This window comes from Corvus cornix, chromosome 11 (genome assembly GCF_000738735.6).
Source record: "Corvus cornix cornix isolate S_Up_H32 chromosome 11, ASM73873v5, whole genome shotgun sequence".
Lineage (NCBI taxonomy): Eukaryota > Metazoa > Chordata > Aves > Passeriformes > Corvidae > Corvus > Corvus cornix.
In genome coordinates, this window is record NC_046341.1 from 12,862,456 (window position 1) to 12,889,882 (window position 27,427).

Here is a 27,427-nt window from a genome sequence, read left to right on the forward strand (position 1 = left end):
GCTGGGGCCTTGTTCCTGGGCATGGTGTGGAGCAGCATCCGGCCCTGGGACAGGGGACAGGCGGCAGCGCCGAGCCAGCATCGGGGCCTTGTGGCAGCACAGAGGGGTTCGCAGAGGAAAAGCACAGATGCACTCATGGGTTTAGCACTGTAACTGCATTTCGAGGAACTGATTCTGCTGCACTGAACTCAATTCCCATTTAATTTCCATCAAAGTTGAAAGTGAACTTGTAAGTAACTGGATTGGGCCCAGTGTGCTTGCAGTCCCTCTGCTGCTAATCAAAAGCAATACTCTGTTGCTAATTTGAGAAGAATTTTTTTTTTTTAAGTAGCTTAAAACAAGAGGAAACTGTCACATCCTGAGTGACATCCTGTGTGCTACAGCAGTGTTCTTGCTGTTCAGTGATCAGAATTTTAGCTGAGGGAATGAAATCCAATCTGTGTAAAAATTCATTTTTGTTGTGGAGATCTTGTACTATTGCACAACGTATTTTCTGATGGTAAAATGTAGATCTAAAATCTATATCCAAGTGAACAAAAAGATTAATTAAATTAGCTGACTGAAGGAAATTCAGAGAACACTGTTATTGATTTGATTTTAGTAAATTCATTTTAATTTGTGAGATTACATTTTTAATACTTGAAATTATCACAGTGTTTCACAGTGCAGTTAATTATTTCTCAAATTATATTTTGTTCAAGACTGCTAATTTGGTATCCAGTGCTGCCCAAGTGCTGACGTGCTCTCTGCCATTGAGTGCCTCCCACTTGCAGGGAGCTGCAGTGCCCAGGTTGTCCAGTCCTGTCAGGCAGCTTTGAGGGCTTCTAATTTTGATGTACATTTTTTGCTTGGTGTTCCTGGGGAGTTTGGGCAAATGCCTGTCCTGGGCAGCACTGTTCCTGCCTGAGCAGTGGCAGGGAGTTCAACATAGAGCCACAGGAGGAGATCTGAGTATCTAGGGGATAGCAGAAAACTTCTTGCCTGTGCCACCCAGGAGCTGGGAGATTGTTTTTATTTTCTTTCTTTTCCTTCTCTTTGGTGGTTTTTTGTGGTTTTTTGTGGGTTTGTTTTTTTTTTTTTGGCAGCAGTCTGCTGTGCCCAGCTTCCTTGGCTTGGGAAGATGGGGCCACTGATTCCCAAAGTGGCCAGGAGGGAAAAAAGTCAACAACTTGGTCTCCTGCCTGCCTGCAAGGGCGGTGGGGCTGGCAGGGTGGCTGGCCAGGTTGGGTGCTTGTGACACGTGGTGCCTTCTAGCTTTGTAAACCACAGGGAGAAAATCTGCCCAGCACTCTTGTTTGCTCATTCTTACGTGGTGTGAGTAGCCAAATGACAGAGAGGGAACAAATGGGAATTTTGGTATCTTTGCAAAATGCTCTGCAACCTACCAAACATGCTCTCCCTGCACACCCAGAGCCAGGGAGAGGTGTTCAGCCTGCACTGTGCCTGCCCCACATCGCTTCTGGGTGTAAAGCACACAGGACCTTGGGACTTACTTCCCTAACACAAGTAAGCACGTGAAACCAAAGGTGTTGATCCAATAAATGCTGACCTAACACGTTTTAATATGAGAGCAAGTATGTTTCACTCCTCTCGTGTTGTACCTCTTAGCTGTGCTCAGTGCTGCTGGAGCCCACTGTGCGGGCTTTGGCTGTGACACCTCTGTGTGACCACGGGCCTACGAGTGGCCTTCAGCATCTCTGAGTGAGTCCTGCCTGTGGAAGGAGAGGCAGCAGCTAAAGTTAATTTGGCTCTGCCCACAGCATCAGGGGATGATTTACTCCCATCTTTAGTATTTGAAGTCAGACTTAATGAAGGTAGATATGTTGACTCCTCTCCTTTAGCTAATTTATTGGCTTTTCAACCTAGGTATATCTGTTAAGGCATACATTTGCATTGCTACCAGAAAGTTGGCAGTATAGTTAATTTTTCTGTTTTATGCTTGGTATTAAATTGCTACATGGCTTAAAACACCTGGAGAACAAAAATCAGTATTTTAGAAATATGCTAAATAACATTGTTTATTAAGATGAAAAGAACATTAAAAGGGAAGAGGAAGATGCTGCCTGTGTTAATATAGATGTGGATGTATGTGTGGGTTAGCCCACAACAAAAAATGCTGTACATCAGCTGGGGTACAGGCATGGGTAGGTTTGGAAGATGCTAAGGATGTGGAGAAGGGAGGATGGTGAGCAGCCTGGCTGCCTGGTGGCTGTCCCCTGGCACCCTTGCCCATGGCAGGCAGGGTCATACAGCCTGGCACCCCAGCACCAGGCTCTTCTTCCAGCAGTTTGGTTTCAGCACAGCAAGGGCTACCTGCTGGGGAGCAGGGACAGGGGATTTCTTTAAGGTTATGAACATGGCTGTTTGTTTGGGTACTTTAATACTTTTAAAATTTATTCTTTATTTCTTCTTGTCCATTAAGTTAAAAGTGTAAATGCTTAGCAACGATAGGGTGGGGAACCACTTGAAACACTGTTGCAACTCTTGAAGGACAATATTTCTGGTTTTGAAGCCTTCAGTTGTCAAAGCAGGACAATGTAGGAAAATTCATCTGCCCCAGGTGACTATCTTGCCTTGCCATCCCAGCTGTAAATCGGGGTGAAAATGATCCTTTGTCCATTTCCAATTTCTGCCTGAAGGACCCACTGTGTATTCATAAACCGTCTCATTGGAAAAGCAGACTGTAGCCAGGAAATTACTTTTAAGTTTTGAAAAGTATTAGTTGACAGTGTAAAACCTGATTGCTAAATAAAAAGTTCTAAATAGATCCCCAAATCAAATGCTCTTGCTAGAAAAGGAAAAAAAAAAAGGTTGCAGGTATGTGTATAAACATGCATAAACACCTAGATATAGTTATGCTATGAACCTGTGATACCTCCTAAACAAAACCACAAACAAATACATCATGTTACCAAATCCCTGGTTGGAGACACCACTGAGCTGATACATACCAGAAAAATAATACTCTGGATGGTTAGCACAAGAAATATCCATGTTTGGGTAGGTTTAGCTGTTAAGATATGGTGAAAATTATCAGTGAAAGCTTTGACATCTAATAATGGTTCACCCTTCCATGCATGCATATTCACTGTGGCTCTTGAACATCTGTCCTTTTCTCACCTTGTGTGGGACACACAGACAAAGGCTGTGAGTGCTGCCCAGGAGCGATAATGTCCCGTGGGGGTGGGTAGAGGAAGGGATGTCGTGAAGAATGTTTTTCTCCTTGGGTTTGTGTGTTTAAATGTAGATCACCAAGACCTCTCTCCAAAAGTACAGTTGTTCTCACTTGTGGTTCTCCCCCCTCATAGGGCAGCCGCTGTGTTGTGGATAAGTGAGGCTAGGTGGTCAGAAAGCGTATTTATAGCTATTGTTTCCTGTTCTTGTCAAATATGCAAATGTTAGATTTAATTAAATGAGAAATAATTTTTATTAAGAACTGTCTATGCCTCCAGAAACAGAAGGCCTTCAGGATTAAGCTCATGATAAAACATGAATGATGGTGAGATTGTTATATTAGGGCTTTATTTATTTACTTCTTTTCTTTAGAAATTAATCTTACGTTAGATTGAGTAACTCTCAGCATTGTTTTTTTTTGCTGTCCCCTGCTCACTGGGAGCTGTGGGCAGGACCCACTCCTGCAGAGGAGCTGTGTGTCCCCAGGTAGCAGAGATCAGCAGTGTCCTGTGGGGTGGTGGCACCTGTAGTGCCAACACCTTCTGCTCCAGAGACTGCAAGCAGGAGGGCAGCACCACCAGTGCCAAAGATGTGCTTCTTCCTCCTCACGGGCACTTAGGAAAAGCCGAAATTGGCCTAATGAGGGTGGGCAACCAGGAACTGCTTCTGGGTAGCAGGGGGAGGATCCAGACTGGTAAATGATTTTGACAGGATAAACACATCGCTTTCTAGCAGTCTCTCCTCATTTGGGAGCAGGTCCATCTTTTCTTCCCTCAGTTAAGCTCAATTAAGTGTAGAGAGACAAGATCCATCCATTTCATCTTAAAGGTTGCAGAATAAAAATTAGGCAGATAGGTAAGGTCTTATTTTTCCTGTCTGCCCTGTGGGATGTTTTCAGAAAATATTCGTAATATATGTGTAAGCTGCTTTCCAACTCGCTGGTAAATGATTTTACTTTTCCAGATCTATTAAATTTGAATTTTTGTTCTCATTTCAGTCCATAAAAGTGCAAAAGACTTTTTGAAACCATACACTTTTTGGCATTTGAAATAAATTATTTCCAATTCCTATTAGGTTAAAAATAAAATAATCTGACTTACATATGTGAATTGGATTCCAAGGTTTAGGAAAACATAGAGTGGCAGGAGGCAATGGCATAAATTGTTGGACACTAATTCCATGCTATGTATTTAAAGTTAAATATTTTGTGAGCATGCGGATCCTATAGCTTGATCAAAGCTGTACATTATATTCTGTGAATGAAGAGTTAGTGTTAATAGCTGGGGTAAAATGCGTTTCTAGCTTTTTTCAACAGTCAAGTAAAAATTCTTCTAATGTTTTATTACAGCAAGAGTTGTATGATATTTATTATTTCTTGTTAAATTTCTGTGCTGTTTCCTCCCTCTCCCCCAGTGGCAATGTTGAATCTTGTTTTATAAGAGAAGGATCATTACGTATAATCAAGCAATTTAAACAAATGATCTCTTAGCTCAAGGATACATATACTGTAAAATAAACTTGCTGAAATGAAAAGCTGCTGTTCCAGACCATCACGCTGTATTTTTGAGTTAGTAAAAGCTCTCTCACTTTGGCTTTGCAAACAGCCATGGCTGCCAGAAGTTTGGGGGTTTTCACTGATCCCTAACCTGTTGGCTGGTGCTTTGATGACAGCACAACAGTGATGGAGGTATTACTCTGTCTTGTTCCCAGTTAAAGTTGAAATGACGTTAATTTTCTGTCTTTGAATAATGCGGTAGTACAACGCCAGCTATGTTAGCACACTGCAGCTAATGACCTTTCAGAAAGTGTTATTGCCTTCAAAGGCAGTTGTGGGTGCTTATTTTCAAGTGGTACAGCCACACAGGGCCTGTGGAAGGTGCACTGCTTCTAGAGCAAAAGGGCTTTTTGAAAGGTATCACTTAAGTTACGGATTTGGAAACATGGTAGGTTGGTTTCTTAACATGTACCTGTTGTTTGAGGGAGAAAAAAAAGTGTTTGGCAAAAATGTAACCAGCTTCAGCCATTCATTCCGGCACTCCTTCATGGGACTGTCTGGTGGGACATACAAGGTGTGGGGAAGGAAGGGTCAAGCTGGAAAGGGAATGCTGGGAGTGAGCTGAGGTACTTCCTGCCAGCACTGGAGTTACTTCCCAAATTCTCCCTTCCTCTTTTGGTCATTTGGTCAATGGTGTGTGTCACATTTCTGAGGGTACCCAGTAAGCAGTTGGGCTGTACATCATTATTACCCTGCTGCCTCTTTTATGACCTTGTTACTTCCACATAAATAGGTGATGAGTCTGCTTAGAAGAGAAGGCTTCACTCCTAATTCTACTGACTCCAATAGCCCAAAACCAGACTTTTTAAAGCAATCTCCAGGTTCAGCTGAGAAAAAAGTGTGGTTTTTTTTTCGGAGACTGATTTGTGGTCTTGAACAGCATTTATCATATGTGCATAGATGTGGAAAAATATATTTTTTTAATCAAAAGTGCACTAACTTATTTAAAATGCAAGTGTGAGTGAATGTCTGTAGAGCATTATTTTAAGAGCAGGAGACTTTTTTTTCCTCAAGGTTTAAGGAATTAGAGCAAGTGTTAGCTCTGTCCAGTGTTCTGTACCCCAAAAAGATGAACAAAAATATCCAGATACAGTTCTGGCTTCAACAGGAGCCACTCACATGTCCTGTTTTTTAGAGTTGGCTAGTAATTCTCTTGCCAAAAAAACAAATCCCGATTTTTAAGTAGTACTTAAGATGTTGTATAATGTTAAATACCTTATGGTCTCAAGCTTTCTAGTCTTTTATATATTGGAGCTGATGGTGAGCAGACATGGAGAATCTGCTGTTATTGTGAGCAGTCAGAAACCAACATGTCCACCATGGTGCTTGGCTGTCTGTTGAAGTGAGAGGTGTGCAAGTGCAACGTTGCTCATATTTGAAGTAAAATGTTCCTAGTTTATCTGAAAAGATGTGGAAGAACACACTTCATCCCCCTGAACTTGAATCCAGGAGATGATTTTAGTAGTCTGCAAGGAAATGCAAGCTGAGGTGTGCTCAGGGTTGCCCAGAGCTGGTGCAGTGAGTAAAGCTGTTGCAAAGAGCTCACCAACAAGGTGCCAGCACTAACTAGTGCACAAGGCTGCCTCTGGCATGGGCAGTGGTGGCTGATGCCAAAGGACTGGCATGGGAAGAGCTGGAGGTCAGGGGCAAGGTCAAGCCTGCTCAAGTGTAATAGAATTGCAATGACTATTGCATGCATTTAGAGGAAACTTTGTCTGCTGCTTCCTAGACAGACTATCACAAAACCTCACCTTAACAAAAAAGAACGATTTCACATTTTTGGATGGATTACTTGCATGATGGAGGAGGAAGGACGTCTGTGTCTTTATCAATTACGGGGTTGGCTTTCTGATCAATAGAAAGTTTCATATACACTTGAGTGACGTTCACCTAAAGAGCCCATCCTTGAAGCCAGTCAGCACTAATCCAGCGGGATGGTTTCCCAGCACACGCGGTGTCCGTAATTCCCGCAGAAGGGATGGCGACGGTCCATCCCCCTCTGCAGTGGAGCTGTTTAGACAGTTCATTCATCAGAGTGGCTCAAAGTGGTTTCTGTACGGATGCAGGCACGGCCAAAGTAGGACTGCACCATGAAATGTGAGTAAGCATGGACCAAGTACAAACACAGCTTTCATTTACCATACAATTTCCATAGGATTCTACCAGGAAATCAAGAAAAAACCAGCAAAATCTCATTAACAGGGAAAAATAGAAGTGCAGGTAGGAAATATATTCATCTCTCATAAAAATTTGTAGAGGAACTCTGCTTCACTGACCCTTTGTCTATGGATGAATTTTGCCTGGGAAAAAAACCCATTAGTTCATCTAAGTAGCCCTGTTTGTCTTGACTGTAAATTAATTATCTGAGCATTTTTCATAGCCGTTAAGTTGGAAGGAAGTTCTTTGTTTTAAAAGGTAGGTGTTTTTCTGCTTTTTTTTTTTTCTGTCTCAGTTTGGCTTTTATTTAGGGCAGTGGGGCTATTTTCATTCTTCTTTCAAGCCCCATTCATTTAGTCCACTGAAATTTAAATACAAAACTTATTGCAAGCTGTATTTCTTGAGTAAACTTCTATCAACATATAGGCTTGAGCCATGTGTGGAAATCCCCATGCCCTGTTTCCCAGGCTTAGCAGCACTTGTAGGAGACAGGACTTATGGCCCAAGGAAGATTGCCAAAACCCTAAAACCAGAAGTCAAAACAAGCAAATAAATATGACAAGGAAATGTTGCAGAACACAAAGCCCTGACAGGAACACTTGTAGTAGAGGAGCAGACACAATAATACTATTTGCCTCCAAGAAAAGGTGTTTTGAGTTACTGTTATTCCTCATGGTCTCTGCCTGTAGGAGAGGGATTTTAGCAGCTCTGCAGGCAGAGGCTGAAAGGGCTGGTGGCCTTTTGAAGGGGGATGAGGTGTTTGCTAAGCCCTTGTTTTTTCTACAGGTGCACTGGGAATCATTGTCCGAAGTATTGCATTTACTCTTAAAATGGCCCTTCCCTTTTCATGACACAGATGCTCATTTGGCTGGTTCATTCCCTCCTGGCTCCTCAAAAATTGTAAAAATTAGTACTAATGAGACTAGTCCAAAGTATTCACCTGGCACCTGCCTTGCATTTCTGTGTGGTGGCATTAGCACAAGCATGTGGGCATGAGCAGACATGCATTGACACAAGCATGTGGGCAGGGGACATTTGCAGAAGGGACATAACCATGCAGTGAAAGCAGCTAAACCCCTCCCTGGCTGGCTGGAAAATTCTGTGGGCTCCTGGAGGAGATGTTTGCTCAGGCTTAGGTTTAGTTTTGCCTTGGTTGCATCATGCCTGAATATTCGCTCTTGGTGGAGAGCAAGATAAGTACGTGTCCCTTCAGCATTTTATGAAACAAAGTAATGCAGATATCTATAAGTGAGACATGACATGAAGCGTACAGATAGTAAGTTTGGAATAGTTCTGGGAGTTAAGAATTTACATGTCTTTATTAATTATTAGATGTTATTAGTGAGTGACTAAGGAACTGGGAAGCTCTAAGCGTTCTTTTGAAGTAGTGTACCCAAATTAGGCTAAATAAATAAATAAATCTAAAAATGTTGGGGAATGTCTGCTCTAATGAATTTTCTAAGTACACAAATCACACTTATTAAATCAGTGGATCTTTTAACTGTAAAAATATTATGACTGTTACACTAGGGAAATCCATTCAGAATTATAAAATATTTGGAAACTCTTTCTATGTTTCATTTCAGTGGAAGGGTTGTACATTTAATAGGGGGAAAAAAAAGAAAAAAGTATGCTTTGGGATAAAGTTTTAAAAGCCAGCTTTCCCCCTTTCTTTGTGTGTGTGTCAGTTTTCAATAAGAACTGTGTTTTCCTTTCAGTCTTGTTTAAAATAAACTACACTTATAACAAGATGTTGAAATTTCTTTATGGTATGTTAGCACTAAGGACAGGTTGTTAAGGGGTTATAAAAAATATTAGTTTCCATGTTATGGTGGCTGTGTTGGTTTTTCTGCAAATTAAATTTGATGCTACAAAGGGCTATATGTGATACATACAATTTTCTCTCCCTCATTGTAATTTCTTTCACCTTAATGCGGCCAGCAAAGCCTGTCTTTCTGGTAGAAGAATCTCAGCTGGAGAATTCCCCTCAACCTGTGTAATAAAGTTCTGCAGTAGAAGTGTGGGACATCCACTCACGTGAATCAAAAGGAGGAGACAGGATTCTCCATGTATTAGCTTTACTCCTGCTTTTATTTACCCTTTTTGTCTCTATTTCACTTTACATTTTATACCATTTGCATGTTCCTTCATCAAAACATTTAAGCCCACGTACAAATAAGAGACTTTACCGTTACTGTTTAAGAAGCAGTACAGAAGAATATATTGTTTTATTATTAAAATACAGTTTATGAACCAGAAATGATCATAGATGCAAATTTATACATTGCACATTTTTTTTCTTAATAAGAATATGTATATTTTCATCTGGGGAGAAAGCAGCATTAAAATGAGCGAGCCTGGGGAGTATTGCCACACACACAGGCGCACACACACACACAAGCTTGCATACACAAAACAGCCACAGTGAGAGACTGCTGGAGAAACAAACTCCTACCGACGCCTGGTGAAAGCCCGCGCCCGCTCAGGCAGGGCAGCGCTTTGCTGCCTGGGCTGGCCAGGGCCTGAGCCCCGCTGCTGGCCTGGGACGGCAGCGGAGTGCGAGCACTGACAGCCTGATGCGCTCAGTGTCTCAAAACTTGGCCTTTCTGAGGAGGGGAAAAGGGGGAAATGATTCTACTCACCAGATGGGATTTTTCAAGCCCTCATAGCTCTAATTAAAATGGCTGGTCAGGAAAAGCCTTCTCTCTTTTTCTGTGCTACTTATGCTGCAAACATAGTTCACCAGTGAAACAACTTCCAAGTTTGAAGGATTTGCAGTAAAAATTGGTGTATTTTTTTAGGCTGAGGTGTGGAAATCTGGTCAAAGACTTCTTTTCAGCTTTGATTAATAGTCCTGGGTACTGAATGGGGTATTTGTGGAGGGGAGTGTGATGCTAAACAAAGTGTTTGGTACAGCAGCTCTGCTCCTGCTGGAGCTCACTGCAGCTGGGATGAGGCCTTTAGGCATAATGTAGTAAAACCGGCTTTGAAGAATTATGAAGTAAGAGACTAAACTTGTTTAAGACTAGAGTTGGTTGCGTGCTTTACCATTTCATCGGTGTCCCTCAAGGTAGTTGCTTGCTGTTTAAGTAATTTTCTGTTCTTTTTATCATATTTGCAAGTGTGAATTTTTTATTGGCATTAAACTCTCTACCTCAAACCTAACTCTGAAAGTTGGGGTTCCCTGTCATCTGGAACTGCTCAGATGCTGTGAAATGGGAGCTGTTGCCTTGGCCTCTATTGGGTCTGGTTGAAATCAATAGTGGAAAAATACCTGTGAAGTGGAACTTGAGTTATGGTGATGATGAGAAGAGCTGGAGAGCTGACATCAGCTCCTTGCCAAAGGGAAGGGAAAGGCTACTTGCTATCCATGGCAGGAGCGTCTGAAGGGATGTGGCTCTTGGTCTGCCCACAGCAGGTGGGACAATGTTGGATGGATTTGGCTAAGCAGAATGTGGAAGGGTGATCCCTGTTAGCAGCAATGGGGAGCAGTTTGGGGCAGGGTGTACTCAGCGTGCTGGTGTACCTAAATCTCTATGTGCTTTACCAGAGCAAGAGCTAGTGTAAGGAGTTATGGCCCCACTACTCATCTGCAGATCCTAGTTATCTACTTTCATCCTTCCTTGGTTTGGTTCCTGTTTCTATATACATAGATTATTTTCAGAACATTCCCCTTTCTTTGTGTCATTAGCCTGTGTTAGATGTTAGCCTTTCAGCATTCCCATTAGGTGTCTGAATACAGGGCCAGCATACCTAAATTTCATACCTAAATTTATTAGGTGTCCTGCTTATAGAGAAACTTTATAGCCCTAATGTAAAAATAGTGCTCTTCCCCATCTTTCCTCTGCCTTTTTTTTCTTTTCTTTTTTCATACCCAGAGAAGCAAAGTTTGCAATAAATCTGACTTGGTGAGACCTTGCATTCTCTGTGCAAAGCCCAGTATTTGAATTTCATGGTGCTTTGACTAGGTTTTGAAATTTCATTTCATTGTAGCCTTTTTGTTATGTTCAGGAAATAGTCAAGGCATCCCTTTGGCCTGTGCCATCCCTCCAGCTGAACTCTGCCATGCTGCAAGTCTCGGGTCTGATGTCTTCCAGCACACAGCCTCACGTGTTTGCAAACATTGTCTTGGGTGGTGTCAGAGACTGAAATATTATAGTTTATGATTTAAACATTTTCATGAAGGACTTTTAAAACTGTATTCCAAAAGCTGCAGAGAAGACCAACACACCCTGAATGGGGCCCTGACTGAGGCCTTACACCACTCGAAGATGAAGATAAGATAAAGTAACAACTCAGGGCTGGGGACATTCACTGAACACAGGCTTAACACCTCCAAGATGAGGACCACAGCCCAGGGCTATCAGCTGCCAGGCTCGAACAGACCCTGGAACCAAAGAGTGGGGGAGGAGAGACTTTGGGTATCTTGGAAAAGCCTCAGGTCAGAGGTGCAGTGACTGCCCTTCCTCCACTGTGCAGAGCCCAGCTGAGGGCTCCTCACCAAGGGGGGAAGCTTATCCACAGCAGGAGGGGGTGACATGGCCCATCAAAGGATCCCCCCTCAAAGGGGTCCCCAGATCCTGCACCAGAGATGATGCAACAGACCCTCAGTGTTGCAAGGTACAATGTGTCAGGCTAGCCCCTGCAAGGGAGACAGGTGGGCATTCCCACCTGGCCCAAAGCGTGTATTAATCCACGAAATTCTGCATTCTTTGGCCTGTGGTGGCGTGGCCGCAGCAGCGACAGGTGACCCTCACCACCAGCAGACCAGATGAAGGGGAGCAATGAGACGTCATTGGGACCCTCAGATGGGTGATGTGCTTACCTAACCATTGTCACACCTCCCTGTCCCCCCCCCACCCCACTTCTTTTTCTATTTCTTTCTTTCTTTTCTCTTTCCTTCTCTTTGCCTCTCTACTATTAAATAAAATACATGAATTTTTTGGCATCAATATTCAATCTTGTTTGGTTTTAATCTCATTTCTGAGAATATTTTGATCATTCTAAGTTTGTCCCAGTTTATGCACAGAGACTTTAGCTTTCTTTGCTTTTCTGGGTTTAAACTGGATTGTAACAGGTGGTACCTGAGATTTGTGTATCTTCATTCAGTATCTGTGCTCAGAAGTGCATATGGGGTAGTGGGGCCTTCACTAATACAGCTTCTAAACCCAAAGTTTGGAGGAAGGTGTAAGGTATTGCAATTATTTGAGTAGCACCTTGGTCATTGCACTTGCTGACCCACCTCTGGTCTGTTACTTGCATCATCACCATCATCTTGTCTTTGGGTAAGCTCAGCCTGCTTTTGGCATTTCTAGCAGATCAAGGGATCACTTCACAACTTGCAAATTTGACTCATGGACTTGAAGTCCTGGACACGAGTTGTAGAGATGTTAGTCTTCCCTTTCTCTACCTTCCTTGCTTCAGTTTGGTAGAGTTTTGGCACGTATGTGTTTCTGTCATCCAATTCCACTACAAATGGAACAAGAGTATTTAAACCCTTGGTTGCTGAAGTAAAATTTATGATTTTACGAGCAATGTGGAAAATGCTGGATTCACCTGTTTTGTTTCACTTGAGCTTTAAAGTGTCTGCTTACTCATAGTAGATCTATTTTTGAAGAAGGTGCAAACACTATGGTGACAGTTGCCTTAGAAATGCATATAACAGTGCAGAGAGGAGGGTGCCCACAGGCAGATGGTGCTTGCTGTCCCCTGGCCACCCTGCACCCCATCTCCTTCTGTATCTCCACCTCTCTCACCACCTCTGCTCTGTGCCCCCTGCCTGTGTATGGTGTGGGCTGGGGCTCAGCCCAAGTGGGGCAGGTGAGGGCAGGGATTCTGGGTGCTCCCATTAATTTTGAGTGAAGCTTATGGTGGGTGGTGGGTCTGGGGGTGGAGAATGTCAGTGGGAGCTCTGTGCCAGGCAGGAATGGGCCATCAGCAGGGTGGGTTGCTTGAGCTGGGTGGGGTGCACTCCACCAGTTTCACAACCAGGAAAACTCCAGGCAGAAAAAGCAGAAGAAAGCTCTAAATTCCTGAACGTTTCACAGATTAAATACCATGTATTGCAATTAAAAGGAAAAAAAAAATCCACCCTGCCCTTTGGGGATTAACATTCAATGACAAACTATAAGAACCATCAGTAAGAGTATTGATCCCAAACGTATCATGGGGTGTCTGCAGGCTCAGTTTTAAGAATACAAGCTTAATGTATTTTATGTATAAGATGTTGATCTTGACAGCAACCTGAAACACTGACTGCATTTTATTACACCTAACCCTCGTATTTATTTACATAATAGATTTGGATGGAAAATATCTGTCTCCAGTGAAGTATGTGAATTAGAAACACAAAAACTAAATATGAGCACTGGGAATAAATACACCCTGACTTGTGAGTCAGGTATGCAGTCTGTGGGAAAGGCTGTGATTAGCCATTATGTATGTCCTACAGTCTTTCTTGTCTCACCGAGATGAGATTTTTATTTACAAGGCTCCCTTTCTCTGGTTGCAGTTCCATTAAGTTTTGCTGTAGCGTTGGAAGAGGCAGGCCCGTTAGCTGCACACAGATTTACTGTGCGAGTTTAAGCTAATGGATACTTATCAGGCAGGCTGTATTTGGTGATCGTCCATCATTTGCTCATTAAACAGTGTATCTAAGTGATTCTCATTTCCTCCCTGCCATGTCTGGAAAGGAGGAAACTAGACACATTACGATGGAATATTAATGTCCTGGAGGATTTAGCCACCCATAATTAGATCTCCTTTGCATAAACCTGCTAGTGCTACCTTATTTTGTTGTTTGTCTTGTTCTTCTTAATCACCTTCACATCTTTTTCTGTTCCTAACGATCTTTTTTTCAGTTTCCCTTTGTAATTCTGTCCCATTTGTCTCATCCTTCTTCTTTTTTTTTTTCTTTTTTTTTTCTTTCTTTCTTTTTTTTCCTTTTCCTTGACCTAGTGAGCACAGCAGTCTGGGTTTCCCCACTCCTCCCTCCTTCACACAAAAAGGCTGACTTTGCCAGCAAAACCCACAGTCTCTGCCAAGCCCTATTACTGACTTTGGAGAAAAGCAGCTAGAGAACTTGTGCAAATTTAGGCTCTGAACTCGCTAAATAAGCCATGTCAGTAAACCCTCTTGTCTTATTCCCTGGCCTGCTGGCTCATGAAAGGACTAATACATAACGGCCCTATTTAAGGTGGAAAAAACCCTTGCTGGCTAAGGGCCACCGATGGCTGGATCAGCTGCTCATTCGGGAGGGAACAAGGAGGTGGCCCTGGAGCTGTGAGCAATTGTGCTGAGGACCATGCATGGCTCCCATGGGGGATCCCAGGATTAGGACATGGGCAAGGAATACACCATTGCTTCTCTGGGGATGCCCTGGTGTCCCAGTGCTCCTTCCCACCAACCACCAGAGCCAAGTGTTACTAAAGCTGAATGGAAATGATCACACAAACAAGTAAAATGCCTTGTAAACATGGGGAGACCTGAGAGGAATCCTCTGATGAAGTTGATTTTCTAAGAGGAGTAAACTGGCTCAAGTGGCTGCTATAAAGCACACCCAGAAGCTTCTGCCAGGCACCTTTTTGCTCCCCTGAATGTTGGTAGAATGTTGATATGAGGCACCAGGGGGATCTCCCTTTCCTTTCTAGCTGCAAGGTACTGTGAATACATTGGGATACGCTCACAGGCATCTATTCTCAGCTGACTGGCAAAGCCCCTCAAAACTTCCTATTTTCCTGCTGAATGGGAAGGTTTTTCTGTGCACAGTGGCGAGAGAAAGCCCCAGCTGCTGACAAAGAGGGGCAGCCTGGCTCCTGGAGGAGGCGATGCCTGGCTCGGGGCCGGCTCTGCGCCCTGCAGTGCTCCCGGGCAGCGGCTGCAGCTCTGCCGCAGCGCCGCTGCATTTAATAACAAATGGGGCTGCTTCTCATGCTGCTACTACCCTCCTGCTGCAGATTTTTGTTTTGCAGACTCTTGTCTTACCGTTATGATGGAGAATCTTATCAGGGAACATCTAAGGTGGAGAGTGGGAAAGCCTTACAGCAAACTGAGAAGTGATCTGAACAGGAGGGGTTGGCTGGCTTCTGCTCAGAGTAGCCATTTCCAAACCTTTACCACTGCTAGTTGTGGCGGCAGTTCCCGGGGCTGTGCAGGACTAAGCCTCTCTGGGTAGCAGGCTCCGTGGAGCAGAGGTGTTCCCCTCTTTCAGTTTGAGGCATGAGCCTGTCCGCACCTCTCCAAAGGATGGGCTCTAGATGCACACGGAAAATACCAGGCTATTTAAGTGTAAAGGTTGTTAACACCCTTTGTGCTCCTGCCATGCCAAGCAGCTGGAAAGTGACTGCTTTGCAATCCCCGATCCACAAAGTTTTGAGCATCCTCAGCTCCTTTTGACTTTGTGGAAATGGAAGCTGCTCTGCATTTTGCAGGATTAAGAGGACTGTATCAAATCCCAGGCTGCCAGTGCTGTGGGATGAGTCGTGGCAGATGAATGGTGATCGGATGGGGCTATTCTGTGTCCTATGCTGATTTGGGAGCATGTAATTGCATATGATGGGAGGGATGGAGCAAAGGCTGGGTAGGACAGCTCAGAGTTTTGTGTCTGAAAGTGGCAAAGGAGCCTGAAGATTAGAGAAGATCACGGCGCTCCTGTGTGCGAGTACCGATAGCTAGGGCAGGAAAAGATGTGATTAATGTGTGACTGGCTTACAATGCGGCTTGGTGCTGGAGTATTTCTCTAGAGGGAAAGCTGTGAGTCTTGACACGCACATTACAGCTAATACACAGGCATCAGTGAGATTTCCCTGGGCTTATCTGAGAGTTCTGTCACCAACAAAACCTAAAAAAATCCTCCAACTAAAAAGTAGCACCAGCATTTTGTGCATTCAAGGTATTTTGTGCCTGGTGCTTTCTAAGGTTGCTGGCAGGTGAGGGAGTAGCCGTGATCCTGAATGCAGTGCTTGGTAACAGCCCTGATTCAGGAAAGTTCCCCCCATCAGCTGCGGGACATGCTTCTAATCCATTAGATTTCTTAGTAGTTCCTCACACTCTCACAGTTCCTGATGTTTTAGTTAGCGTACTATGGTGTTTTTATATTATGGGAAGTGTTAAACTGGTCCTTGTGGTCCTTGAAGCCTGTGTAATAGGATAAGGGAGCATACACATGCCATCTCAATTACTGAGGGGCTGTTGCTCACTTGTAAAGCTTGATTGCATCTAGAAATCAACATTTGGTGCAGAAGCATCTTACTTTGATAAGGTTAACTTCTTTCCTGGGAGTGATAAAGTGTTAAATAAGCACTGTGACTGTGAATGGAGTTCAGGTAATGGTAGCCCCATAAATAGATATTCTCACTCTTAGGGGAATGGATGCTGAATCCTTTCAGAAGTTTCTCTGAGCACAAAGAACTGAAATCTTTCAGCCTGCAGCACTCATGACCTGGCAATTAAATAAGCATCCTTGGAGAACATCTGAGATGAGCGGGCAAAATGCAAATATTTGGCATGTACAGGAGTGCTGTATTGTGATGTTGCCACTGCCCACAGTTCTTCCCTATGTCAGCCGTGTGCTTGTTCTGGCTCTTGCATTCAGGCCCCACAGTCAGCTGGAGCAGAACATTCTTCAGACATGACAACAGGGAGTCCTCCTGTGCTGGGGCAGAACAGGGAGGGGAGGCAGATGCATCCTTCCACTTCCAGCAATGACGTCCCTGAACCAGGCCTCAGGTGGGCAGTCCACAAACTTAACCATCTTTTGAGCTGACTAACAATAAGAATTTCTACGCTGCCAGACCAAAGCTATTTTTAAATCAAACCCAGGCTTCCTGAAGGGTATCAGCTTCATAGATGCTTCTAGATTTCAGCAAAGACACGGATGTTGTAGCAGGCGCATGCTTTGCTGAGTTTCCTATAACTATCTCAGGATCATCACCCTGAAGGATGCAGCTAAAAAAGTCTCTGTTTGCAGTGTTTTATCTCTGTGTGCTGGCAAATACTATGGATCATTTAGAAAAGAGAAGGAAAAAAAAAGTTAATGCTTTAAAAGTAGAAATATAGTGCTGTGAGTGTTGATATCAAGCTGTAGTACTGGACTTGGAAACTTTTTCTTGCCCATTTTTTAAAACAAACTCCATAGCGATTTTGGCATGAAGAGTTCATGTGTGCCCTCTCTGTTGCTCAGTGTGTTGCACCTTGAGTGTTGTGCCAAAGATACAGGGAGTAGAGTGGGACCAAACTTTTGTCCTCTTGCTGTACTGTCTCTGTATTACTGAAGAAGTAAAACTATGCATTTCCAAAACATTTTAAGCTGATAATTCATATGGAGAGAGCAGATAGAGACCAGAGTAAGAGTGTACTTGCATAGCAACTTCTTTGTTCCAACCATGGCTTAATGTGCAGGCGTTTACACCATGTAAATTGGGCAGAAAATGAGCTGAGTTTTTGAAAGAAAATGGGAAGAATACAATTCAGCAGAAAACCATGTGAAGTGCATGTGTGAACATTCTGCCCACAGCTTAACATCAGCGATTTTGTGCGTCTTCATTTTCAATGCCTGCTATGAAATGCCTCCAAAATTTCAGGAAATGCTGAGCCTTCACTGTCCTGCTGCCAGGATTCTTGAAAAGTAGTTAGAATTGATACAAGATCTCTAGTTGCTTTGGAAAATCATGGTTCTCTGTCTTGAATGATGCTGCTGTTTTCCTGTGGTTTTCCCAAGCTGCAGTGTTTCAGGCATGTGGGTGGCTCCTGCCCATGCTGAACATCAGCCTTGTGGACTTTGGTGTCCACACATTCAGAGTGATTAACTAGCACAGATGGAAGTGTCTAGACCTTGACTTTGATAATTATGTCTAGCATGTCTCAGAAAATGTATTTTCCTGCTAATGAAATGGGAATTATTCTTACTCTGCTGTGTATTTTGAGAGCGATTGTGTTGAATGATTTGTACGTCTTCCCTGGCTTTGTTTTGCCCATTACCACAAGTTAAGTAACAGCATCTACAAAGTGAGTGTTGATACACATGGTCACCTGAGCCAACCTAGGTTTCAAGGAATGATGGCAAAAATATTAAGAAACTGAAAATTCAGCTTAAGTGAATCTCTGGGTAATATTATGGACTAAGGGTGTTTTTGACTTGGTTCTCAAATAGTGAGACGTGGAAATCCCTTCACAGCCATAGCAGCCAAATCTGTTCTGGGTCCACTATGCCCTGCCAGAGAGGGCTCACCAAGTCCTAAGGCAGTCCCCGGGGGGCCTGTCCCCAGATGGGGGTCTGTGGGACTCCTCTGCCCTCTGTGCACAACATCATGTCCCCATATCTCCAACCAGCCTGGGAAGCCTCCTCCTGCTTCCCTATGACTCCAGCAAAGACGTGCTACTGAGAGCAAATTTCAGCTGCGAATGCTTGGCTGTTGAAGTTGACTTTAGGAGGATGAAAACATTTTATTTCCTTCTGACTTCCATGGCTTCTGCTCACTGCTGAGGTTGAGGAAAAGCCAGCAGTGACACCACTTCAAATGCTGGCTCCTTAAATAACCATTTATATCCAGAAGATTAGGGCAGCCACAGAGGAACCTCTCAGCTCTTGGTTTTATGCCCATTATGGAGAGGGAGCAGAAGCACATGGAGTTTAGTGCCTCCTTGCAATTAAACTTGGTGTCTGTGACAAAGCCTGATCACCTATTTTTTGCTTCCGCTTCACAGATGCCATTTTCCATCAAACCTTTGGTGCTTCTTATTGGGTGTATAGACAGAGTCTTTTGGTCTTTTCTGGATGAGGCTGCTGTTGCTCCTTGTTTCTCTCTGCCTCCTGTCTAGCTGGATGGATGGATGGGTGGATGGGCAGGTGAGGATTAAGTGCTTGAGTCAGTTGATACTGCAATCAATTCCTCTTGGAATAGACTTGGCTGTTACTTTTTCTTATGGTTTAGCCTCTGAAAGATGATATTTGCTTAAAAGAGTTAAAGGAAAAAGGAAAAAGTAAGGGGAAAGGTGGTGGTAGTGTTGTGAGCAGCAGCTGCAGGGCGATGTGTCTGTGCCTAAGCTCAGGAGGCTCCATCCCACTGGCCTCCTCTTTCCATGGATATGCAGCACTGTCAGCTCTGTGGTGGGTCTGTGCAAGTAGACCATGACTGCAATAATATAAAGTGAATTTCAGCGCTGTTGTCTCCACGTGTAAGTTCTCTGTCCCCTTTTCAGTCATTAGGGAGCAAAGCAAATTAATGCCAACAGAGGCTGATTCAAACCTTTGCCCTCATTTAAGGGATTCCAAAAACCATGGTTTTGTTACATGCTGGAGCCAGCTGCCCTAGAGCAGCTCAAGGACTGGAGCAGTCTTTGGTGTTTGACCAACATGAAAGTCAGTGTGTTGCTAAAATTGTCAGTGACCAGTGCAGATCCATATACTACTCCTTGACTAGAACCAAATTTATCTCTTTTATGTATTTTTAGCAGACTGGGTTTTTTAAATCTTTCCAAGACAAAATGTAAAGAAAAAATAAAAACCTCAGCATAAAAGTAGTAATATAAAAAACTCTCCAAGCAAAACAACCAAAAAGCAGTCAAGGATAAAATAAAATTAAAACATTCCCCTTGTCTGTTTTGAGTCAGGTACATGAATTTCCAACTTGGCTTATTTAGTTTTGGAGCAAAAACCCTCCCAGGTGTATATAGATTTTGATGTTAAAATGAGGCACGCACTTGTGTAAGACTGAAATGGTATTTTGGATAACTGCGTCCAGAGTTTTTCTGTTATGAGATGGGTAAAAATGGGAACAAGATGGTGGCTTACAGAGCACAAAATGGTAGGTGAGCCCTCAGGAGGGAGCACGCACCAGCCAAGCCGCCTCTGCCACCATCAGGGAATAGGACCAATAATGGCTTCAATAAGCTTCTAGCTTTGCCTCTTGTTTTTTCTCTGTCATTCTCGAATTTAATATTATGTGACACGGCCTTTATGCTAACATAGACTCTGAAAAAAGTCTAACCAAGTCTCAAGTATAATTTCTCCAAAGAAACGGCTGAATTTCATGCTTCTCCGTTACTAAACACGCAGATTTAAGAAAACCAGAGTGGTTCCCCTCTATGGAACACAAATTTGTTTATGGTTTGAACACAAAGTTACATTTTTCAAGGCACTGCCTATGTAAATTATATTCTCTGTTCCTAATGCCATATGATGCTATCACTAACATCAACTCGATGCCAGAATTCCACAGTGGATGGGGGGAAAAACTGCGATGAAAGCATAAAATCAAGACTCTTGTGATGCAAATGTCAGTGTTGACTGGAGCAGGTTGGCCTGAGCGTACAGGGCTGGTCAACAGAGGTTGTGCTTGTGGCCTTGCAATATGGTTTGGATTCCAGTTGCAGAATTCTACAGAATGTGCATTTGAATCCAGGATAACATGGGTGAAAGGGTGAGAGATTGTTCAGTGCATGGACTAAATAATTTTAATCAGAAAAAAAAGACTTATAATTTAGATTTGTTTGGTGTCAGGGTGACAGAGTGGGCAGGTGATGATGATAAATTTTTGCAATTCAGAAGAAGAGTTTCTGCAGTTATCACTTTCAAATGCCCATTCTGATATTAGTGTAACTACCACTGATTTCAGTAGCAACAGGATCAGGCACTTTTTTACCCAGCTTGTTGTTGGCTGTTCTCTTAGTTATTTTTAAGAATGTAAGAATCAAGTGGTTTTTATAATTCTTAACAGGTAGAAGGTTTTAGCTACATCACTTGCAAGTGCCGAGCATCTGGCTCTGACAGCTTTCACAGCAACAACAAACCTTAAAAGCAGTTATTTGTGACTGCCATATCACAGAACGTGGTTCTATATCAAAATAGTATTTTTTAATTCTGAAAAACTGTGAAGATATTACTGGGTTCTGAATATGGCTGATTTGTTAGTATGTTAGGATGACATAAGCCAGGCAATTTTCCCTTCACAGGACAGTTCTTTACTATGATCTGTTGAAACATTCATTTCAAAAACAACCTCTATATTTACAATGGCAATTTTGCACATGCAAGTTGTAAATGTACAGAATTTCAAATGTGACCATTTACCAGGTAGTGGTGTTTAAACATCTATTAAAATTTCACATGAACTTACTGCTACCTGTTGAGGAATAAACTGCAAACACAAATCCCATATTTAGGTTAAAAAGTAGAAAAAAATCTCTTTAGTAAATTTCTATCTTCTGAATTATTTTATAGAAAGCAGTAAGTTCTTTTTCAGCAGTGAAGAAGTCTGTTTTAATACATAATGTCATGCTGGACCTAGTTTTCTGATGACTTTGCTTTCCAGTTGGTTTGTTTTAGCAATCACAACTTATTTTTATTCTTTTTCAGTTGAAGAGGGTGAATCTTCAGATTTTGCTTTGACCTGGGACTCGTCAGTGACTCAATCAGGTAAATATTTTAGGTTCTTCTGATTGCAAAAACTGCCAGAAAGCTGCCAGGCTTTTTACAGGAACTGTATTTTGTATGTCACATTCCTGTCTCAAATCCAAGACTACCCACTGCAACACAATTTTTATATCAGTTCCATATGGTCAATAAAATCTATTACACACAGAGACTAATATACTCTTATCCTCCAGAGAGCCATTCTTTCTTCTTGTGGGCACACTGAAACGGGTTGTGATTTCTCCAGTATAACCACTTTGAAGTTTTCTGCAATGGGCACTGTTACACATTCATTCCAATCTAATTACATAAAAGTTGCTTTAATAGGAATTTTAAGCATCAGTCTCAACTGGAATGTGTGTATTTCTCCTCTCAGAGGAAATTGGAAAGTACTGTCAGGGCTGGAGAATAAAAGTGGTACATCGCCATGGTAGAAAGATTTAAAATTTGAACGAGCTTTTGGTCTGCTTGACAGTAATAAACATGTGTCTGAGGCTTGTTCATCTGTGTTAGGTCAATAATTTGAATAAGGAGAGGCCCAAGAAACTGAACAGGATAAATCAAGTTTGTCTGTGTAATATGTATTGGTAATACAAGCATGAGGATAAATGTCAGATTAGATTGTGTTTAAAGTAACTAGCCACATCTCAGTCACTGTGCCCCATGTAAAGATATTTTGCTGCCTGTTTTTAACATTTATGAAATGCTTAGAATAATTTTGATTTTGAAGCCAGTAAGTCTATTTCTGTGCTCTCTGCATGTTGGACTGTGCAATGGTATTCTCTTAAAAGCTCACCAATGACATGAAAACAGCTCAGAAACTGAGCAGTAATGTGAAAACCAACAATGATGTTGCATTCCCGGTTAGATGGGTTTGTAAGAGTCACAGGGAAACTGGCTCCCAGGAGGCACTTTCTTACTGAAGTGAGCATCTGTCTGGTCTTGAAGGCACAAACTGCCTTTGCATGGCACTTCGTGGCCTTTCACTTTGTGCCCACTGTGCTCTCAGTTGCACTGGGTGCATCTTCTCTGGGCGCTCTGGCTGTTTTGGAGGGGTTTGTGTTTTCACTAGTCTTTGATAGCAAATATTGCTGCTGCTGCTGCAAACCCCCAGCTGTGATGTCAAAGGCCCCTTTGTGCCTGGAGCTAACGGTGCATGAAAAGAGCGCTCGCCAGCTCTCTTGCTTGACCTTCATCTCAAACAGCAGTGGAGTGGAGTTACCGGTGTTATCTATCATGAGTCTTGAAGTGTATTAAATTCAAAATAGGTTAAGGCTCAAAACAATGACCAAAAAAAAAATTTCTGTGCACAGCAGAGTTAATTTGGGATTTCTGTTGGTGTTGGTGACTATGCCTTAAGTAAAAGACAGACTGTGGAAGGCTTTTACCAAATTAGTAGAGTCTCCATTTTTCTTCATTTACTCCCACAATTATAGCTCTCATTCAAGATGTCGGATGTGGGATAGAATGTATTGTATGCATGATTTATGGCAGCTTAAGGAAAATGTGTGTTAATTGGGGGATTTTTTTCTTAATACATTTAGCAGCTACAGATGTCAATCTTGTATGTGTATAAAGATGTAATACCATATCCTGTCAAGACAGGATGCAGTACATGAGACACAAGTTGCAGGCTAGAATGTGATTGAGGAACTACACAGAAAAAGCTTAAAAAGCCCAAGTTTGTGGTGGTGTGGCTGCGTGAAGTCACTGGCTCTTGTGTGGTGTGGCTCCACAGCTATATTCAGTAACTGAAACCAGTCCCTCAGTCCCAGTGTGCGAGACTTTCATTATGTTCTTTTATGATCTTCCTGTTTGCATTAGCTCCAGTAGTGTGATGTTGAAGTTCAATAAAGGGTGAAAAAACATGCTTCAATTTCTTGTTTCATGCCCCTTCCTTCCTTGGCCCAAAATGACAAAATTGCCTCCCCTTCTTTGACTCCCCCAAAAGAAAAAAAAACCCAAAAGGCCAAACCTGGGACTTGTTAACTCTGAAACATTTGCCAGATGTTTTAAATTAACATATTTCTCTCCCTTCTTCTCCTGTATGTGTTTGTACATCTCTGTGTGTGTGCAAACACATACAAAATGACTTCTGAAAAATTCTGCTGGCACTCTGCACAGCTGCTGTGGGCTGGGGGAGTCATGGTCCCAGGGTTGGGTGGTATGTAGGAACAGCAAGAGCTGTTACCGGTAGAATGTAAACTTTAAACTTTTTAAAAATATATATTTATATTTTTCTACTAGCAAAATATTTATATAGGTGTATCTGTGGGGAGAAAAGGAGCTTTTGCTGCTGTATTTTGTTCGTCTAACCAGTAGAAGCCGTTCTGGAAATTTTTTTTGTAAGCACGAGCTGAGTCTGCATTCATGGGTCTTGTCCAGGTGGCTGTGATGACCATGGTGTGCCAAATGTCCAGGTGGCTCTGATGTCCTTGGTGTGCCAAACATGGAGCTCCAAGCTTGGTGTCTCCTGATGGGGCTTCTCTGCCCCTGACACGTACTGAGGGTGCACAGCCTGTGCATCCCTGACCAGATCATGGCACTGGGCAAGGGGCTGCTCATGGGAGCTGCTTAGTGCAGCTCATGGAAATTTGGCTGTGAACACCATGGTAACGGAAATGCTGTGCTCAGATGGGTCTGTCTGGTGATGGCTTGGTACAGGACCATCCTTCTTTCTCTGGCAGAGTGTGTGCACAAGTTGCTGTCTTCTCTCATGTAATTGCTTGTTCCTGGTGAAACCTACAAAGGCAAAATGCTTTGCAGGAATCCAACCCATGGTGTAGTTGCACTGAGGAATTTATTTCAGTGCTTCAAATAAAGCTAGAAATAGTGTATTTTTTTTTTTAATGACAACAACTTAAAGGCTGTACATAATAACTTAGAGAATCAAGAAAACATGGACGCAGAGGCTACCCTTGCACCAGGGTGAATAATCTGAGTCTCCACTAGTCCTGTTTAACAATGGGCATATAGCAAATTTCCTTCCTCTTCAAGTTTTGTAAACATTTTTTCCTTAATGTAAAAGGAAGAAAAAAAGCTTTTCCTTTCTTCTCTTAATCCAAGGACTTAGTTTGTTGTTAAATAGATGGTCAGGAGTGTTTTGCTGTGTAAGAGGCAGTGATGTTTTCTGTTCCAGAGGAGCTGTGTATCTGAGGACTCCTTCCCCTGTTTTCCCCCCCTTAACAGCACATGCAGCTCTTGCAGCCTGTCTGTACTATTCCAAAAGTGTCACTGGGGGTGGACTGGGCAGGGTTGCTGGGGGCCAGGCAAGTGCCCACCTCTGCTCTGCAAAAGGAGTTCTAGCTGCTTCGAGGCCAAGATGAAAATAAGATTCAAGACTTGCAAAACAAAGGTCCGGTCAGACAATGCTGCATTTCTGTTGCAATACATCACAAGGGTATTATCTTGAGGAGCAACAAGGGACATTTTAAAGAAGTAAAAAGTCTTAGTAAATATATAGAGAATTTAAGGCATTTTAAAGACCTATGAAAGCATTTTATATGGGAGTTGCTGGGGAGTTTCTCATTAGCCTGACTGTGAGGCCCCAGGGAATCTTGGCTGAATTGTCTGGGGCAAACAGAGCAGATTCTGTCTTCTCCTCAGGAGCCTGCAGACCTAAAAGCCTAATTTTTTTGTGTCTGCTTTTGAGGTAGCTGAAGGTATCTTGTTTTTCTCTGCAGCAATGTGTTACAGTACTGATCAAGAAAGAGTTTTGGAAATAGGGAACTGTGGACTGTGGTCTCAGTGCTGGGGACAAATAGCACTGGGTTTGTCTCTGTGCTCAAGTGTTTGCAGAGCATGGGTGTTCTTTGCAGTGTTTGCAACAGGAAAGGCCTCCCAGTGCCCAACCATCCATTAGCACATAACATTAGTGTAATTCAATTATAACATTCCAGAAATCATAAAAATAAATTACAGGTTGGTATTCCCCGCTTTCCCCATTAGCTCCAAATTTCCTGTCCCTGCCACTGAGCTCGCAGCAGCAGCTGGGCACACGTGTGAGGGACATGTTAACACAGCACAGCACGGGGAAAAAAACCAAAACACAACATTTTAGGACACAGCTATTTGATGTTTTTCTGTTAAGATTTCTCCCCTGTGCTTTTTTTTATACAGTACACTGCTTTAGATTTTTAATTGTCTTCTGCAATTTCTTTTGAAGTTTCCCTCCTTTAAGGGAAAGAAAAGGGGAAGCAGCAGCTTTTCAGAAATGAACCACAAAATAAAACCACTCTGTGGTCACTCCTTTTCCTCTCTCTTATGCTTTGCATGGCATCTTCCAGCTATGTAAATCAAAATTTTCACTTGGTATCTCTAGAAGAGCAGCATCTTGACACAATTTGGAGACTTATTTTTTCCACAGGGCTACCAGAGCCCATGCTGGGGTGTTTTTAATGCTGTCTCTGCTGCTTGGGGCTCGCGTTGCCTGTTCCCTCCTGGCTGCTCCCTCTGTTCTCCTCTTCTTTCTGTCTTCTGATCCCGGTGCTGCATTGTCTGCTCCCAGTGTTGAGGGTTTCTGTTCTCCTCTGTTTTTTAGAGTTTGGTTTAATTTTGGCTTCCTGGGGAAGCTGGGGTCTCATGAAGCAAACAGAGACTCACTGCCACAAGTATTCTTGTCTTAACTTTTTCCCATTTTCTGCTTATTGAGATAAATAACAGAAAATGTGTTCTCCCACCTCACTTTTCCCCTTGGGGAGGCCTGTTTTGCCTACGCAGCTGCTTGCCCCCTCAGCTTTCCTCCAGCACCCTGGGCTTGCATGATCCACTGCCTGGTGCCCAGGACCAAGAGCACCATCCTCACAGAGCCCCATCCCTTGTGTGGTGTCCCAGGATCCAGGGCTGTCCCTGCCCTCTGCCTGTGGACATGGGCTGTGTCAGCAGCAAGTCAGGGTGCTCAGAAGAGAGAGACTCCACAGACACCAAACTGTTTTTCCCTATTCCTACATGGATCGGATTTTCTCATTTAAATTCTAAATGCAGAATGCTGTAAAACGCAACGTGAAATTCCGTGATCTCTGTTGCAGAGCACTGGAAAGGTCAGTTGCAATTCAGAGCACATTAGAAACTTGATATTTTGCAAGTACTCTGAAATTACCTGTCCTGAGTACCTTTACAAGCTCAGATATCTTCTAAAAGCTGATTTCATTGGTAAATCAGTATGAGAAGATACTGATTACACTGGGTAAGGATTTCCAAAGAAATAAATCTTTGAATTTAGCAAAAAAACTTAAGAGACTTTGATAACTTTTTTAGTTGAATATTTTTTTTAATATACTGTGAGATGTCAACTGGTTGGCCTTGCTATGTTGGTTTTAAAAATGGCATCCTTGTCCCTGCATTGACCTGTGAGATGCAGCCCAGTCAGTACAGTATGAGGTTCTCAAAATTTTAAAGATCTGCTCTGGAAGCATCCAGAACCCAAAAAAATGCAAACAAGAAATAAAGCTTGGAATGTTTGCAGCTCAGGTTACTGCATTCCCCACTTATTATAAGTTGAAATTTTATTTTCCTTGGTAACGTGTGGATTTTTACGGTGTCACATTGTAATGTGTCCTTTAGAAGAGAAAATAAAAACAATTCTCCTTTCCTAATTATAAAATTTATTTTTTAACATTCATATTTTACTATTACCAATATCTAAATATTTTATTAATATTTAGATAAATACTAATTTATATATATTTATATACATATTTAAAGAAAGTACTTTTGATAGTGTTTTATCAAACAGAAGATGAAGCAATAGAAAGTACCTGATACTCAGATAATGTGGTGGATGAACATCCTAGACATTTTTGTACAAGATTTTTGTAGCTGGATAATACAAAAAGAAACAATATAAGTAGTTGTAAACCGTTTCCAGATTCCTCTGTTTGTAGGAGCTCACGGCACAACTCTGTTTCTGCAGTCATGAGGGCTTCCTGTGAGCAAGCCTCTGCTCCCAGCACTCCTGGGCTCCTGGGAAGCGGCATGTGAGGCTGCAGGAGGCTGTTGGCTGGAGTGACAGGGAGGTTCCCAGGAGTCCCTGAAGTCCAGCCAACATTGCACAGCTGTAGCACCTTCAGGGAAAGGAGAAGTATAAAAATGGGATTTGTCAGCGCACGCAGTGCAGCGTGGCCCCAACACGT

The 27,427-nt window shown here is 42.7% G+C and overlaps 1 protein-coding gene across 2 annotated transcripts in view; it reads left to right on the top strand.

Moving 5' to 3' along the window:
- Positions 1-27,427, top strand: part of ZNF423 (zinc finger protein 423) — a 229,371-nt gene that overhangs the window by 20,681 nt on the left and 181,263 nt on the right. For both annotated transcript variants that reach the window (XM_039558390.1, XM_039558391.1), the window contains exon 2: positions 21,240-21,299. In XM_039558390.1, coding sequence (XP_039414324.1) covers positions 21,240-21,299 — 60 coding nt within the window. The remainder of the gene's footprint in view (positions 1-21,239; positions 21,300-27,427) is intronic.